The 17721-nt window shown below is 38.4% G+C and overlaps 1 protein-coding gene across 1 annotated transcript in view; it reads left to right on the top strand.

The window, feature by feature from the left end:
- The first annotated feature begins 2240 nt into the window (after nucleotides 1-2240).
- VEGFC (vascular endothelial growth factor C) overlaps nucleotides 2241-17721 on the top strand; it is a 99912-nt gene continuing 84431 nt past the window's right edge. Inside the window, exon 1 of the mRNA XM_039882593.1 lies at nucleotides 2241-2894. Within this exon, the coding sequence (XP_039738527.1) occupies nucleotides 2745-2894 (150 nt within the window). The 5' untranslated portion in view covers nucleotides 2241-2744. The remainder of the gene's footprint in view (nucleotides 2895-17721) is intronic.

Raw genomic sequence — 17721 nt, 5'->3', positions numbered from 1 at the left:
TCACTTTTTGCCAGCATTTCTTCATTTTAAATAACAGCAGTAGAAAGATAACATTTTTGAGAGAGGAAGAAAAAAGTCTATATGTGCTTACTACTGTATTTCAAATAAAGTAACACAATTAATATGATATATTTTTTATATATTTTGATCTTAATGATTTTGCAGTCTTTACACTATGCTAGGCCCCAAAGGATCCTGACGTCCGTAGCATAGTGGTTAGACATTTATAAAATTTACTAAGTGACCTCCCGCCCCCATAAGTCTAGTACCCACATGGCACCATACATAGTTATTACAATATTATTGACTATATTGTCTATGCTGTACTTTATATCCCTATGACTATTTTGAAACTTCCAATTTGTACTTCTTAATCCCTTGAAATCTCCTTTTGGTATTCCAAATGAAATCAAAGTTAAGAAACACTGAAACAAGAAATAGTTAAAAAGAAGCTCCAGCTTCTACTTAAATCTTATCCCAGTCTGTCCTTAGCTCTTTCCTTTTAACAGCTTTTCACAGTATCTGAAGACAAATATGGCAAACTGATCAAATATGCATATATCAGTTAGACAGCAGGAGGAGTAATACACTGACGGCATCGGCATCCCAAAACATTTCAACAAGCTGTGATTATGGACTGACTCTGAGAGGATAGATTTAATAAAGATAAATGTCAAGCTCAAATCTTGGGCACACTAAACCAAGTTCACAAATGTAGGGTAATGTAAATGTGACTAAACAGCAGTGCACATGAAAAGTTCTTGAGGAATTTAGTTGAATTTAAGTGTAATGTGAGTCAACACTGTGATTTGGCTGCCAGAAAATAAACTTGATCTGAGCCCGCTTCAACAAATGCAGAATGTCTGGACAAGGAAGACCCTTTCTTCATGCTTGTTGGAACACTTTAAGTACTGAGTCATGTTGTGAGTAGTATGCTAAATGAAGAACATGGAAAAATTAGATTATGGTTGATGAGAGAATTTGGAGCTGTCATTTAAAAAAGAATATTTCTCTGGGAGGAAAGTAAGCATAGGGAGAACATAACAGATATTTTCAAAATATTTGAAGAACTCACACATGGAAGTTAGATTGCTTGTGTGAAGTCCAGAAGTCAAAAGCAATGGAAGGAAATTCAGTAACCCTGGCCATCAAAAAGAGAATGGGAAGCCACAGGAGCAGAGAGCTCCCTGTCTCTGAAAATATTTAAACAAATAAATGGTTGGTGAAGGGAGTTCAGAACTTGTAGAGTTGAATCAGATAATCTCTCTCCATCTAAGATTTTATGATCTGCGTGTCTAAAAGTAACTCAGGAGTCTAGGGGAGACTTTTCATATCTGTACACTGTTGGAAATCACCCCCCACGCCTCGCAAGCCTGGTGGTCTGCAACCTGTTCACTCTGCGCCCAGGAGGGAGACCACGCCAGGTCAATCAACACCAGCACAACTCCTGGGTGATTTTCCCATGGGGAAATGCAGTCACTTTTCTGCAGATGTCACTTCCTACAATATGTTGAACACATGTCTCTCTTTATCAGCTACTTTCTCTTTTAAACCCAACTTCTTGCAGACACTGACACTACTGACACTGTCTTTTTACTGTCCATGAAGATTCTGCCTATTCTTCTCCATCTGCCAGAAGTTTGAGATCCTCAAGGGATCATTAGCATTCATCCCAATAGCCCGCAATGCACTCTGAGGACTTCTGTAGTTCTTGCTTCACCCGGCAACATTAAGTTAACAGACCAACATTAAGTTAATCAGCCGCAGCTGATTCTAAGGTCCCGCCGGGGTCTCCGCCATTATGATGACTTGGTCTTGGACCGTTGAGCACTCCCGGGCGTTTTCCAAATCTTGAGCGAGGCGTTGAGCGCCAGGCGTGGGGGAGTCGGACAGGCGCCCGGGGCTGCGGAAGACAAAGGGTAGCTCCCTCCTCCCCTGTAATCCTACTTTCGCCCCCTGCCACTCTTGCCCAGCGTGGTCACGTCTTCTCAAAGCTGGGACCGTGGACCGCCAGCCCCGGGACTGAACTTGCTGCTCCGGCCGCGGGCCGCGGGAGGGGGAAGGGATGGAAGAGACAGGAGTGGGTGGAAGGTGGGGCGCCAGGGAGGAGGCAAGGGCGCAGGGAGCTCGAGGGAGCGTGCTTCCGAGGGAAAGCGAAGGGGAGGGCAGCACGGCCCGGCACGCGCCCTCCCTCGGCCCTTTCTCTCACATAAGCGCAGGCAGAGGGCGCATCAGCCATGCCCTGCCCTGCGCCCGCCGCGCTGCTGCCGCCGCGCTCCCCGGCCCCGCCGCCCGCCGCCGCGGCCGCCCGGCTCGCTCTACTTCGGGGAAGGGCGGGGAGGAGGGGACGCGGGCCCTGGGGGGTTGGAGGGGCCGAACATCGCGGGGTGTTTCGGCTTTGCCCCCCTCTTCCCGAAAAGCAAAAGCAGAAACGCGGACCGAGGAGCCGTCCGCCCTCGCCCTGGCCTCACCTCGCTGGCCCCGAGTGCAGGGAGCTCGGATGTCCGGTTTCCTGTGAGTCTTGTACCTGACCCCGTCGCCTCCCGCCGGCACTGGCTGGGACAGCGACGTGCGACGTCGGGAACGCCGAGCCCCGGACGCGCTCCCGCCGCCTGCGGCTCGCCCTCGGGGGTCAGCGCGGGGCTCTGCTGGGAGAGGGCGAGCAGGGAGCAGCCGCGCCGGGCGCCCGCGCGCCCAGCCCCGCCGCGCCAGGGACCGGCCGCCGCGCTCCCGGTCCTTCCACCATGCACTGGCTGCGCGGCTTCTCTCTGGCGTGTTCCCTGCTGGCCGCCGCGCTGCTCCCGGGTCCGCGCGAGGCGCCCGCCGCCGCCGCTGCCTTCGAGTCGGAACTCGGCTTCTCCTCGGACGCGGAGCCGGACGCGGGCGAGGCCAAGGTGGGTGCGGGCTGCACGTTTCGGGCTGGGCTGTGAGGGGACCGCGGGGTTCGGGCCGCCGAGGATTCAGAACCTCGCTGAGCAGTGTGTGTTCGGGTGTCACCTTGTGTACGTTGGATACAAAATTTCTGAGCGGAGTGCACGCTTCCTAGGAGATAACTTTTCTCTCTCTCTCTCTTTTTTCACGGAAAGTTGTTACTAAAAAGTTGTAGGACTGAAGGGCCGGTGGAGGTGGCTAGTGACAGAGATCACGTAACGTATTTGAGAGCAATCCCCGCGGCGCGCCTAACGGGTCTTGAACCTGTCTGTGCAGGAGCGCGGCTCTGGGGAGCTGGAGTTCACTCCGGTCCGGAGGCTCTTCTCCCGCAGGTTGGTGGGAGTCACACAGCTCTGGGACTGTTAAGACCAGCCAGCCCCAGGCGTATTTTCCTGGAGTGTCCCATTTTGCGGAGCGCCAGGCGCTGTGCGCAACTTGAGAAAAACGTAAAGGAATTTAGTAACCGGGCTGGAGGACTTAAGACTTCAGAATCACATGAGAAAGTTGGTCAAACTTGAGATGCCACAGAATTTTGTGTAGATCACAATCAGGAGTGACTTTACAACTTCATAAACTTTGCATTTCTAAAATCTGGTCGTAAAAAAAAAGGTGAATTTTTTTTTTTTTAATAAGCGGTCTTTTAACTTCGTCTAAAAACGTTGTCAAGACACTTTTGAGACATTCTGATTTCCAAAGACTTACGTATTTGTGCCTGCTTCTTACATGCTCCTCTAAAGAATGTATATTTACCTAAAAAGTTCAGATATGACATAAGGGTGGATACTAGGTCTCTTAGAGTTTTTGAGCTCCTGAGGAAGTTTCATATTCGACATACTATGGGAAGTCTCCCTTCAAAGAAGTCTCCCTTCAAACACTTGTGGTTCCCTTCCTGGAACTGGACTGCAACGCTTTATTTGAACTGATGGCAAGAAGGGAAGTTGTCAACTTAGAGTTCACTTTATTGATTAACATATACTGAATGTGTAAAAATTAAATTCCCTTCCCAGTTATATTTTGAAATAAGTTTTAAGATTGAGAAGACTAATTTTTAAAAACCAAACTACTTTTGTCTCTAAATTTGGGGAAAATATTTTAAAAATCAGAATATGTAATTCGATACAGGTGTCAAGGAAAAAAACCTATTGAGTAAAGACGTATGTTAAATTGCAGAACAGAGTGCATTATGTGATTTGTAAAATAATTTTTAATGCAGATATTTACAAAAGTGTAACTCTTGTCATGAGAAAGTCTTCCTGTCCTTAAATGCCACAGAAATGTAGCATGAGACCCACTGACACTTCCTGTAATTTCAATGCCTTGGATTTCACCATATCTATTCACTTCGTTTCTGCAAAGTCAAACTATTAAAAGTATTGCCTATGATAACTCACTTTGATTTACAGGAAGAGAGTGCGAAATAGGAGGTAAAATGAGAAACCTTTCCTGATAAGTTAAGAGCTTGTATGGGTCACTCACTGCTGCATCTGTCCTGAACGCAGTGCTCGTGTGTGCACATGCATCTGTGTTTATATATGTGTGCTATGGGTAGGCGTACAGTTTGAAGAGAAAATACATTTTTAATTTTCAAAATTGTCTTTATTGGTGAGATAATCACATTTTCCCTTTGCCATGAAAATCTTTATGCCTTTTTGTTTGCTTTTCATATTTAACCATCTTTTGTGTTCTGTATGGTGAATATGGGTCGATATTCTGTATGTGTTATACAAATTCCTTTTCATGTGATGAAACATCACTTTTAGTCTTTTCGAGTTTCATAGACCACAAGGCAGTGTATTATTCCTGCACTAAAGTGTTCCCTGGTGGTTGGGTAGAGGTTTGACAGGGCATGTGTCATTAATGCCCTCAGTGAAACTGCTATGTCCTTGCCATGGCACTGCCAAGAGACATGGTTGAAAGACTCCATGTCTCTCCCTAGTGGCCTAAACAAGGGCCTCCTTTAGATGTAAACTCTAGAGAGGAGCTGATGGCTAATTTTCTCTGAATTAGGTAAACTCTAAGAAGAGTATTCAGAAGGTAAAAAAAAAAGGTGCTAAATATGCATAATCCCTAATAAATGCAAATTTTTGATAATTTGAACTTAGGAAGTCTTTTTTAATATTTAAAAAATACAAAACAGCACACAAGCTATGAACCAAGGTTAGCCATCCAATACTTCACCCCACCCCCAAAGCTATACAAAAAATTGAAAGTAAAATCACAAAGGGAATCAAGATCGCCTTATTCCTCAACTTATATTTGAATTTATTAGGGTCCTCTTTCTAATTATCTGTGGTTGTATGACTTACTAAAAAATCCTGAAGTGTTTCTCAGAAGGATGTTAGTGCAAGCAAGTCAACAGCAGAAAAGTAAGGTAAGCAAAGTATTCTCTATCATATAATTAAAATTAACTGAGCATGATGGGAAAAAAGAGGAAAAATTTAAAATTATCATCAAACTAAAGAAAACTGCAAAACCTAGGAAAAGCACTAAATTGCTAACTATAATCATTTGCCAACAGGAAATGAGATAGAGTTTACTCTGGTTGGTTGGAGTTGAGGACTTTGATTTTATGAGAAAAGTTGGTTTACAAGAACAACAACAAAAAGGAAGAATTACTTTATATCATGAAATATACTAACAGAACTTCCATTCCATAAAGTAGGTTGGACTGGAGTATAAATACCTAGATCTTCATGTTTTTAGAGAAATAAATGAAAGCAGAGCATATCTTACATGGCAAATGCCTTTGTTAAAGATTGAACTCAACAAAAGAAAGCTTAAAGATTTACAATCTTGTGTCAATTAAATAATCTAAAAGATTAAATATTATTGAATAAACAAATATAACTTATTTTCTGTTTTACACAGATAACTTCAAATATTTCTACATGTACAATTTAAATGCAAAAGAAGTAAATTAGCTTAATATTAACATTACTCACCTTAATGAGAATAGCTATTTTTAATTAACATAATTAAAGCACATGTGGTTTTTGGTGACTAGCACAAAAAGCTTCCTAATAATGGCAACTAGTTTGCAACATGCCAGATTTTCTTTCACCATCTTTTATAATTTGGCATACTTTTGTATGTGTTTGGTTTTTGCTTATTGTTTCAAATTAATCAGTGGTGATGTTTTCCAAATACCATCTGTGTGCTAAAGGCACCAGAATTCTCTAGAGGTTTTTAATTGTTGTGTTGTTTTGTTTTGTTTTATTTTGTTTTGTTTTGTTTTCTTACTTGATATCAATCATATCTCTAGGCTCGGGTCTAGGAATATACATTTTTAACTAACATTCTAAGTCATTCTCATGCACAATGATAGCGTTAGACACACTGATCGATGGTATATAACAATGACTAACTTTGTTGGTTTTGTCATCTTTGTTATATAATTGTTGAGTTCGCAAGTTAATCTGTTAAGTGTGGGGCATCTTACGAGACATAAGCAAATTTGACCAAGAGTCCTCTGTGAGGCCTCGTTGGTCTGGGTGCCTTGACATAAGGCAGAACTTGAGTTGTAACTTGGATGAGAATTTCCAGCAGATGACTCCATCAAGCTCAGGGATCCCTGAGGGAGAAAAGGTGAGAAGGCAAATAGAACTGTTTGATTGGAGATGAGGGATTCTGTAGGGTGACAGTGAAGGCTCTTAAGTAAGAATCAATTTGTAAAGACGGATGGGGTCCCATGGTTTGTGGCCTGAGCCGGTTTAAGGAATTTGACCATCATGCTGTGAGTCAAGAATAACTGATTAATATGAAAGATAAGGGAGTGGGAGAAATTAACCTTGGCATCAGTATTTTAATCATAGGACAATGTTGGTTCTACTTGTAGGATTCGGGCATTTCAGAGAAGAGAAGAGGCTGGTTTTCATGGATGAATGACATGGATGATGAAGGCATTATTTACTAAATCACTTCAAGATTTTACTAAACTTAGGAATCTTTAGAGAAGCAAATTAAGCTTTACAAATTTACATCCCATTAAAAGAAAATAATTGTCTAGGATCAACAGGATTTAAGCTGTATAATGTACTGAAAGTATTCAAGCATTTGACAATTATTATTACAATTCCTAAAGGAAAATTAACAGTATGAATTTCCCATTACCCTGCATTAGAAATGAAAAGGTAAATTTTCTTCAAGTAAAAGAGGCCATAAATGTGGCTGTAATATTTAGCCATTTACTTGCAGCATCATCTGTGCTTGTTGTAGTACCTAGGGCATTTCTCTGATGTACTTCAAATTCCCATACTTTTTTGCAACAACCAACCATCAATCTTTAGAAGGGAGATTCACTATTAGGGAAATGTGAAATGTTTGTAAAAGTGAAAATCTTTGAACGATCTTCCTCTCTTTACATCACTCTGTTATCAATTCATGTTAGAGGCTCAGCATTTGACTCCGTAAGAGCCCCTTCTGAAGAGGGCAGAGATTTTTAACTGAAGGATTGGATTCTTGTTCCCTTTTCCGATGTATCTGATGCTTTAATGGTGACTCTATAGCTGTTGTGTTAATTTCCTTTGGAGGATATGATTAGGTGCTTCGTCACCCTCCTGTCTTTTTAGAAATTTCTGACACCACACTGAATGATGCTGGGGATTTATGGCTTTGGACATAAAAAGCTCAATTCATGTTTCATTTTGGTTTCTACTTCTTTGTGTTCTTCCTTCTGAACTGTGAACACCCAATCGGCAGCTATTTGTTCTTGAGACAGTTATCATCAAAATTGCTTTATAGAAAGCAGTTTGTTACTAGTATCAGTGGCATACCATGGTCTTCTAAGCTGATCTGAAGAAGGTGGAGGGTGTTGGATTTGGGAGAGTTCTTTCTTGACATGGGGCTCCAGAGAGGGGTCTTTTGACTTCCTGTTCTCAGCATTGATCCAACCTGGAGTGCTGTTTCCCAGTTCTCACATGGATATTTTGGGACATAAGAGCTGGTATGAGAGGAATGAGAGTTTCCTTTGCCCCTAGCATGGTCACCTCTGGCAACCAAAGGATCTTTACAAATTCAGATCATCCTCTAGATACCATGCATACCTCTGTATATTGAGAGAATGTATTTCCATTATAATTAGGTTATATCTGTGACATCCTGAGTGCTAAGTGTGCCATGTATCGTGCTAAGCACTTTATAAGTTAACTTTATTTTCTTTTTCATTACACCTCCATAAGACGGATGTTTATTATATTTCATTAAAGGTAATGAACCTAAGACTCAAATGACTTAACCAGATGCAAGAATACAGCTGTTTTCTTTGAAAATTCTTCTTTTTAAATTTTTACAGCATAGTACACCTTTTAGTGAAATGTGATAATAAGTTTGAGCCTTCAGGGTTTCCTAAAGACCCTGAGCAGTACTCCTTTTTTCCTATAAGTTGTAGCAGAGTGCAAGAAGACAGAGAGTACAATTACTCTGTAGTGAGGGCCCCTTGCTACGTTTATTTATGTCCCAATTCGCCACAATAGGACAATCTTGAAATAAACTTGGATTTTCTTCCAGGGTTTACCACATGATGCCCCTCTGACTAAGGATAGGTCATAAATGGCCTAATCCACACTAGTGTTGTAATGATGGCTGCATAACCAGAGACCTAACAGGATTCCCTGACAATAATTAAACAGTTTTTATGAGTTGCACTAATATAACTTCAGTGAAAGACTGTGATCATACCTATGCCAAATGACCTTTCACAAATAATTGGATTTGAAAAGAACGGACTTTAGTTGGCAGAGGCATCACACCTCTACCAACTTCCAAGCCTATGTTGTTTCACTTTTTACCAGTTACAGTAATCCTGATAGATATGCACTCTATAAATAAGACAGAGGCCTACGTTTTATTGCAAAAAACATTTTTGTTCCTTCAGATTTGTATAAATTGTAAATTAAGGTATGAGTTTTTACATTAAAAGAAAAGATATAGCAGAGAGCTTTAAACAATGAGATGATAGTTCATTTGATTTATAATGTAATTCTAAAAATTACTGTAAATATTTTATATTTGTCTGTGTAATTTTTTTCTTCCAAAATTTACTCACAGAAATAATTTGGTTCCTATACTCAGTTGATTTACTTTTTTTCAGGGTTTGTAGTTTATTGTAGAGAGAAGAGATTATTATTCATTTTGCTTTATTGGGAATCCATCACAGAATCAATCAAATATCTGCCTAAAAATACATTTCGCTGGTGGATTCTTACTGTTCCCTTCTGCTGATAGTATCCTAGTGGCTTTCCAGTGTTAAAAGAGATTTATGATTCCTTTTCTGCAATCCTAAATTCAAAAGCTTATTTTCATAAATTATTTGGTGCTATAACCCTGATCTGATCTGATATAAAGCTATTTAAAGTCTTTATCCTCTAAGTTTGACTATTTCTAAACCTCACTGAAGAAAGAGTAATGTATTTATTTATGAGATGCTGCTGGGGGTGGAGAATGAGTATTAAAATGTATATGCACTGGGTTTCCTGAAAACTTCTGGGATCTGAAGTTCATGCAGTCCCAGGGGCTATGGTAAGAGACTGGACTGTAGAGTTGTTCTTTTCTAAAGGTCATCCTTCGTCACCAGACTGCCTCAATAACCACCTAGAAGGGAAATCGAGGGACTAGAGAGGGAGGCCTTGTGGATACTGCTAACTAACTCGACCTTACCCATTAGTTTCAGGTTTATGTACCTTTTACTACAAATTCTCATATTTAAAACAACTTCCCTTCAAGGGCATTTTAATTAATTCTTACTAGTGCTACCTTCAGTTCTAGGAAGGAAATTACAATGCAGTGAATGATGCAACAACAACAACAAACAAATGTAGCATGAGTGATTCCTGTGTATACTAAGCATGTTGTGTTTTTTGAGAAACAAGAAACTTATTCATTAAAATACCAGAAATGAGTTAACCTATAAATACCAACAGTATAAGAGATTTTGTAAGACAGTCCCCCTACTTACCAGAAGTTGTTGGCTAGGCTTCTAGAGGTTGAATGAGCAGGTGTGGGAAAGGTGAACTGGTATAAGGTCACCTGTGAAAAACGAGCAGCTACTGGTCACAGAAACAAGGGAGGAAGGACTGTTTTGGATGTTGAAGTATGAGAGCAAAGTCTAGAGGTAGTAATGTCAATGTAGTCAGGGGAGTTTGGGGAACTGGGAGCAGAGCTTTAAGGAAAACAGAAGGAATGTTATGGAGAGTGTAGGAAACTAATGACCGAAGTTTGAGTTTGGGTTGAAAGTGGCAGGAGCTGCTGAAGATTCTTCAGTGATATGCCGAAAATGGGGTTTGAAGGAGCTTAATCCAGTATCCTTGTGCAGATGTGTCTAAAAACAAGGGTATAGGAAGCTAGTCAAAGCTTCCCTGAAGCCATTTGCAGCTGCAGGCTTCCTTGGAGCGGCTGGCAGTGACTGTGCTCTTCTCATCCTTTGGCCACCCATGTATGGTTGTTGATCTCCTTTATATGGTCCTGATTTCTGATGATGACAGTGATGACTACTTCTGACTTATGTAAACACCCATCATGGTACTATCTGGAAACATTTATAACATATATTAATAACAGACATCTTTGCTATTACGGCCGCATTCCAAACAGAGCAAGCAGTGTAAACAGAGGTCATGCTTAGATACACACGCACATTCACCACACTCACCTCTTAATGATTCTTCAAACAGCTAACCGAGGCTCATGTATTTGCCTAGCTAAATATTTTTAGACAATCCATTAAAAGAGAATATAGAAAAAAATTACAGCATATGAGATTAGATTCTCCATAGTTTATACACTTAATTGTAGGTCAGCTGGCAATTAAGAGAAAACAGAGATAACTCTAAAATGTCCTAGCAATCCCTTCTTTTTAAAATATACTTACAAGTATTCTCACTAACAGTAAGACTAGAAAGAGGGGGCAGAAATGAACTATCAAGTAAATAGTGTAATTACTTCGTAGCTCCTGTTTTAAGTGTTTTTTAGTGTGGCAGAAAATTTACTTAAACTCAAAGATACCTGATATACTGAAAGAGGAAGTTGGCAGATGTGCAGCTTTGTGTCAATAACAATGCTTCAGAGTTTAAGAGGCTGACTTCACAACAAGTTCACCTTCAACGTTGTCCTTGTTTGGACAGGTGGGGAGAAGACAAATAGTTTGGAGTAGATCAAAAAGATACATTTTGCAATTTCTGTACTTGTAAAGATTTTTAATTAATCATTTATATTGTAATTCATTTTACCTTAAAACTTGGTCCCCAAATTACTATTTTTCCACCTTTTATGCAATAGTAATGCATACACTTATAAATGGTGAAGGCTAGAATCAAAGCTAGCTCTTTTTCTGATTGCAGAACCCATGCACTTTGCATTACACTTCCTCTGATAATTCCTAGAATATTTCTTTTTGTTTCACTCATATAACTGTCACTTGCTTCAATGATATATCTGTTTAGATAGACATGCAGCACAGTAGAGAAGAGCAAAGGCTCTGGAATATGAGTTTCAGTATTTACGTTCTAGCTATGTGATTTCACATCCTGCCTCTGCCACTTACCACCTGTGTGACCTGGGGCAAGTTACTTTACTTCTCTGTGTTTCCTTATATGTAAAGTGAAAACAATAATTAATGCCTATCTCATAAGTTTATTTGGAGAAATAAAGAACATTTATATTCATTAAAACCATGACTGGCACATAGTAAGTATTCTGTCCATTTTCGTTAAATAGATAGTCTTCATCATCAGAAAAATACTAGAGACATAAATGAATACTGTGTCCTAGGCATATGAAGTAACTGTGATATTCTTCAGAGTGATTCTTTAGCACCTTCTACCTCATTGATTACATATTTTTTTTGTAAGCTTCCCATCAATATTCCTGGTTCCTAAAATATGGAAGCCAGATATAATCTTGATTTTGAGACAGTTGGAGGAAATCTTGTGTGTTTAATCACTAAGTATAGGGAGGTTGTGTATTGTAGTTCTGCTTATGATATGTTTTCACCTCTCCAGTGTGATTTGATTTGTGTCTATCCTTGAGGGTGACAACCCTGGCCATTAGATCATCAAGTCAAGAAATAAAGGGTGATTGTCCTCCTTGACATGCTTATGTCATTGGGAGAAAAGGACTTTGGTATACACAGGATTTTTATAATGCCATATAATCTCACATGAACTCATCCTGAATACTTCCAAGCTTAAGTGCTTTCAAGTTTAAGTCTCTATTAATGGAACAGGCTGATGCTGCTACTTTAATGTGTAAACGTCTTATGTCTTTATATTATTAATTGACACAGGAGAAATATAAATATGCATTCTAAATTTATAGTGCAATCATCCCAGGATATCTAAGAGATGAAAATATACTTTCACTGAATACAGTATTAAGAAAATGTAATGGTAGAATGTTATGGGCAGGAGTTAAACTTGTGTAGATTTGTTTAGGAGTTAATCTTGTGTAGATTTGTTTAGAAAAATGTGATTGCACTGCTTTGCTGGGGAATTCTTCTATAATGGCAACCAGCAAAGTCTGTGCTGTCATTGAGATGAATCGTGGAGTAGATACTTTCCGTCTCCTAGGGTGAGTCTGGTTTACTTGAATGCCCTAATTTGCTCGCAATGGTTGATTTTGTGTGATGATTCTTTTTGCAGGTTTGCCAGGCAGTCAGTAATCACTACGAAGTTCTTGCTACTGAACCCTTGTGGTGATGGTGGGGAATGGGGTTGAGGGTGGGGATCACCTTGGAATTGAAAGGAAGAAGAAATTCAAAATAAGTGGCAGGCACAGTTTTTTGCTTTTCAAGAGCTAACAACATATTTTTTATTCAGTAACATCTTAAAGTATTTACTTCCTTAGGATTCCAATACATATGTTAGTGGGAATATTTTAGGAATGTTTATCAGATACCATATTTCTAAACAGAGAATTTTTTCCTGACTGAATCTGGAACCAAGGGTTGAACAGTAAATAGATATTCAGCCAATGTATAGATAAAAAAGAATTTGATAATACACTCTCTATACAAATCTATACATACCCATGTACATTATCCATACAAATCTATATGCAGATACTAGTATGATCTTTAAGTCATTTTCTTTTTTTTTCAAGATTAAACTGTATATAATTATATAAAATTAAGCTTTATATTTAGGTGTTATTATTTTCAAGTTTAAATTTTAATGTAAAGTGATTTTCTTCACAGTAATTTCTCATTCTCACACTAATTTCTTTTTCTAAATAGAAGTGCTATGTTTATTTTCGAAAGTCAGAAACAAGATTAAAATAACATCGTTTATTTAATATCCTTTTATGTGTAGAGGAATGTTCATGAAATTGATAATACTTTTGCCTCCAACTTGCTAAAATACTTGGATACAATGAAAAATGCCCCCTCCCCCAGCCACCAAAAAAAGCATACTTTGACGTTGTGGTTGTTGGAGAAGATTCTTGCATATATGATGGGTGCCACTTGGAGACAGACCCACTTCCTCCCTCCTGGGAGCTAGCTGGGAATATAGGAAACTGACTGCTTATCTCTTTCTCAGCCAGCTAGTGTTCAAAGCCTTAACGCCTTTCTCTGAAATGGCAAAAGTAAATACCTTGTGCTGCTAACGCCTTATAACCTTTCTTCAAGAAAATAGTGTATTTCTCTTTTCTTCGCATACACTTAAACATGATCTTCTCTTTCCCCCAATGTCCACCATCCATTCCACCAAACAAAGAGTGGGTAAATTTGGCAAATTTAATCAGACGAAAATCTTTAAGAAAATATCCTTGACTTTCTTTTAACTGAAGTGACCACAGAGCTGCCATGAATCCTGTGATTGGAGTCCTATAATCCGTAAAAGGGACAGTCATTTCCTCTCACTCAATTCCTTGAAACTAGCCAGTTAATATCAAATGCCAGATGTGAGGCTCTTTTAAACCATTAAAGTTTACTTTACTACAATATCTTTGCCTACACAGAATATTTTCAATTCTTTTTGTTGTCGTTGTTTGTGTCTGTTGTATATATTTAGTTACTTTATCTTTTTAAAGTCCTCTTCCAAGTTTATGTTTTGAAAAATGGATCACTTATTTAGATTTATGTTTGCTTATGGGTCATGATATTTATGACTTCCCTAAAAAAAAACAAACTGATTCTTTTGTCTCAAAGCCAGATTTCAGTTTTGGGATGATAGTGATTCATTGTTTGTTCTCTTTGAATCCTAGGTCTTTCTTTTAACTTTGGTGTCTCCATCCGTGCCAGATTAGAATTTTATCAAGGCCAAAATTATTCATGAGTCATGACCATCACACTTAAAATTGGGTACTTTGAAGCTGCTTAAGATACACAGATTAAGCAAACAATGATGTCATAAATTTTAGTGCAAATTATATTTTTTTCCCCTTCCTAAACATTAGCAGCAATGAGGCCTGCTCTGTTGGAGATGAATGATGTTCTACTTTAGAAAACACACCTTTGTGTCACAGCCACATGATAGCATATTTATATTACTGTAATACAGCATAATGTGACACCTAAGTTAGTGAATTAAAGATGAAAATATTTAAAATCAGTTACATTTCTGTGTCATGCTTACTTGACCGTACAGTCTCTTCTGCAGTCTTTAACTGGGGATAATCATAGCATGACTAACTCCAGTCACACTAAGGACCCTCAAGCTTCCTCTAGCGGAAAATAACTAGAATTCAAATTTTGCATTCATATGCCAGTTTTTTAAATTAAAGTTGCTCTTCACGTTGATTTTAACTGTGTTACACCTCTGTAAAGTGCCTGCAATGTGGTAGGAGGGAGGAGAACACATATGCCTCATTTGTCTCAGATCAGTTCTACTCTCTTAGGGTGGGACATGGTTTTCCTCCTCCCAGGGCTGACTTAAACTAATATAAATTTCTTTTCTGTTCAAAAATTGAATGGTAACTTGTAAACAAAAACCTTTATGTGATAAAATTAAATCTTTGATATTCAGATGATCAATATGCTATACTGTATGCACTGTGTGTTATACATAAGTACTAAATACTTGCTTAGTGAATGGGTTATAAATGAGTTTTACCAGATATCTCTGTAAAATGCCAAGCAGTCATTTGCCATTTGCCATTATTTTACAGATATCTCTGTAAAATGCCAAGCAGTCATTTGCCATTATTCTAAACTTTAAAGAGTCCCAGTTAAATATATGTACATGTAAAATTTCAATTTTTAATGCAGTGTCACCAAAATATCCTAAATATGATTGCGATACTTGTTGTTATGGTTTTCATTTGGACCTAATTGTACATGAATTTCTGAAGCTGCATGATTTCACTGGTAGTAGATTGGAACATTGTTTTCTATCCTTTTTAAATTGACACTTTTCTATGTGGGTGCTTGGCTTTCCCATGACATGAGTTAGTGCTGTCCAGTGTGCAGTCAGAAAAATGTGCAGGAATTCCAGGATCATGGTCTCCCTTGAAGGTTAAAAGGACTCCTGATTTAGAGAATAATGTCTGACTCCAAAGCAAAGTAGCCCACTTGATGACCGTGCCCCTAGGTGCTGATAGGTATGAAAACACCTTTTTTTTTTTAGCATTTAAATATACTTTATTTATTCATAATAATTTTTTTATTTTTCAATTACAGTTATTATATTATTTTCAAATATACTATATTGTGATTAGACATTTATATAACATAAAGTGATCACTCCAATAAATTTATTACCTATTTATTTAGTACCATAAGTAGTTATTACATTATTGACTATATCCCTCATGCTATATTTTACATCTCATAACTATTTCATAACTGCCAATTTGTAATTCTTAATCCCTTCCCCTGCCTGTTTCACGTACTCCCAAACCCCCTCCCACCTGGTGACCATTAAAATGTTCTCTGTATCTGTGAGTTTGTTTCTGTTTTGTTTTGATTATTTTGTTTTTTTAGATTCTACATGTAAGTGAAATCATATGGCTTTTGTCTTTCTATGTCTGTCTTATTCCACTCAGCACAATACCCACTGGGTCTATCCATGTTGTTTCAGGTGGCAAGATTTCCTTCTATTTTTATGGCTGATTTATATATATATACATATATATACATATATATATACACACACATATATACATATACACACACATATATACATATATATACATATATATATACACACACATATATACATATATATGTGTGTGTATATATATATGTATATATATATATAAATGTGTATATATAAATGTGTATATGTATATATAATATATATATATTACCTCTTCTTTATCTATTCATCCATTGATGGACACCCAGGTAACCTTAATATTTTGTCTATTGTAGATAATGTTGCAATGAACCAATGGATTCTCATGTCCTTTCAAAGTAGTGTTTTGGGTTTCTTCCAATAAATACCCCAAAATGGGATAACTGGATCCTTCTTTGTCTCTTGTTATAGCCTTTGTTTTAAAGTCTATTTTGTCTTGTAAAGTATTGCTACCCCAGCTTTTTGTTTGTTTCCACTTTCATGAAACATCTTTTTCCATTTCTTTACAATCAGTGTGTGGGTGTCTTTTGATGAGAAGTCCGTCTCATGTAGGCAGGGTCTTGTTTTCTTATCCATTCAGCCACCCTATCTTTTGATTGGAGCATTTAATCCATTTACACTTAAAGTAATTGCTGATAAATATGTAGTTATTACCATTTACTTACTCATATATTTGATCTTTTTTTGTCCTTTTTTTTTTCTACTTAAAGGAGTTCCTCCAACATTTCCTATAATACTGGCTTGGTGGTGATGAACTCTTTTACCTTTTTCTTGCCTGGGAAGCTCTTTATCTGTTCTTCAATTCTAAATGATAACTTTGCTGGGTAGAGTAATCTTGGTCATAGGTCCTCACTTTTTATCACTTTGAATATTTCCTGCCAGTCCTTTCTGGCCTGCAAAGTTTCTGTTGAGACATCAGCTGACAGTCTTATGGAAGCTCCCTTATAGGTAATTAAGTGCTTTCCTCTTGCTGCTTTTAAGATTCTCCCTTTGTCTTTAACCTTTGGCATTTTCATGATGATGTGTCTTGGTGTGGGCCATCTTGTTTGGAACTCTCTATGCTTCTTTGGCTTGTATGTATGTTTCGTTTGCCAGATTAGGGAAGTTCTCAATTGTTATTTCTTCAAATAGGTTTTCAATTCCCTGCTTTCTTTCCTCTTTCTGGTACCCCTATGATGAGAACGTTAGTATGCTTGATGTTGTCCCAGAGGCCCCTTAAACTATCCTCATTTTGCTTAAGGGGGATTCTTTTTTCTTATTGCTGTTCTAATTGGGTATTTTCTGCTACCTTATTTACTAAATTGTTGATTTGATCCTCTGCTTCATCTAATCTACTCTCGATTCCTCCTAAGGCATTCATTTCAGTTATCATATTCTTCACTTCTGACTGGTTCTTTTTTGTGTTTCCTATTTCTCCATTAAAGTCCTCACTGAGTTCATCTACTCTTTCCCTAAGTTCATTGAGCATCTTTATAACCAGTGTTTAGAACTCTGCATCTGGCAGATTGTTTTTCTCCATTTTGTGTAGTTCTTTTTCTGGAGCTTTGTTCTCTTCGTTCATTTGGGACATGTTTCTTTGTCTTTCCATTTTGGCTGCCTCCCTGTGTTTGTTTCTATGTATTAGGTAGGGCTTCTATGTCTCCCAGTCTTAGCAGAGTGGTCTTATGTAGTAGGCGTCTTGTGGGCCCAGTGACACAGTTGCCCTAGTCACCTGAGCCAGGTGCTCCAGGTATGTGCCTTGTTTGAGTTGTGTATGCTCTCTGTTGTAGTTGAGCCTTGGTTA

Source organism: Pteropus medius, unplaced genomic scaffold (genome assembly GCF_902729225.1).
Source record: "Pteropus medius unplaced genomic scaffold, Ma_sr-lr_union100, whole genome shotgun sequence".
NCBI lineage: Eukaryota > Metazoa > Chordata > Mammalia > Chiroptera > Pteropodidae > Pteropus > Pteropus medius.
Note: the sequence above shows the minus strand (reverse complement) of the source record. Positions and strands in the feature narration are given on the sequence as shown.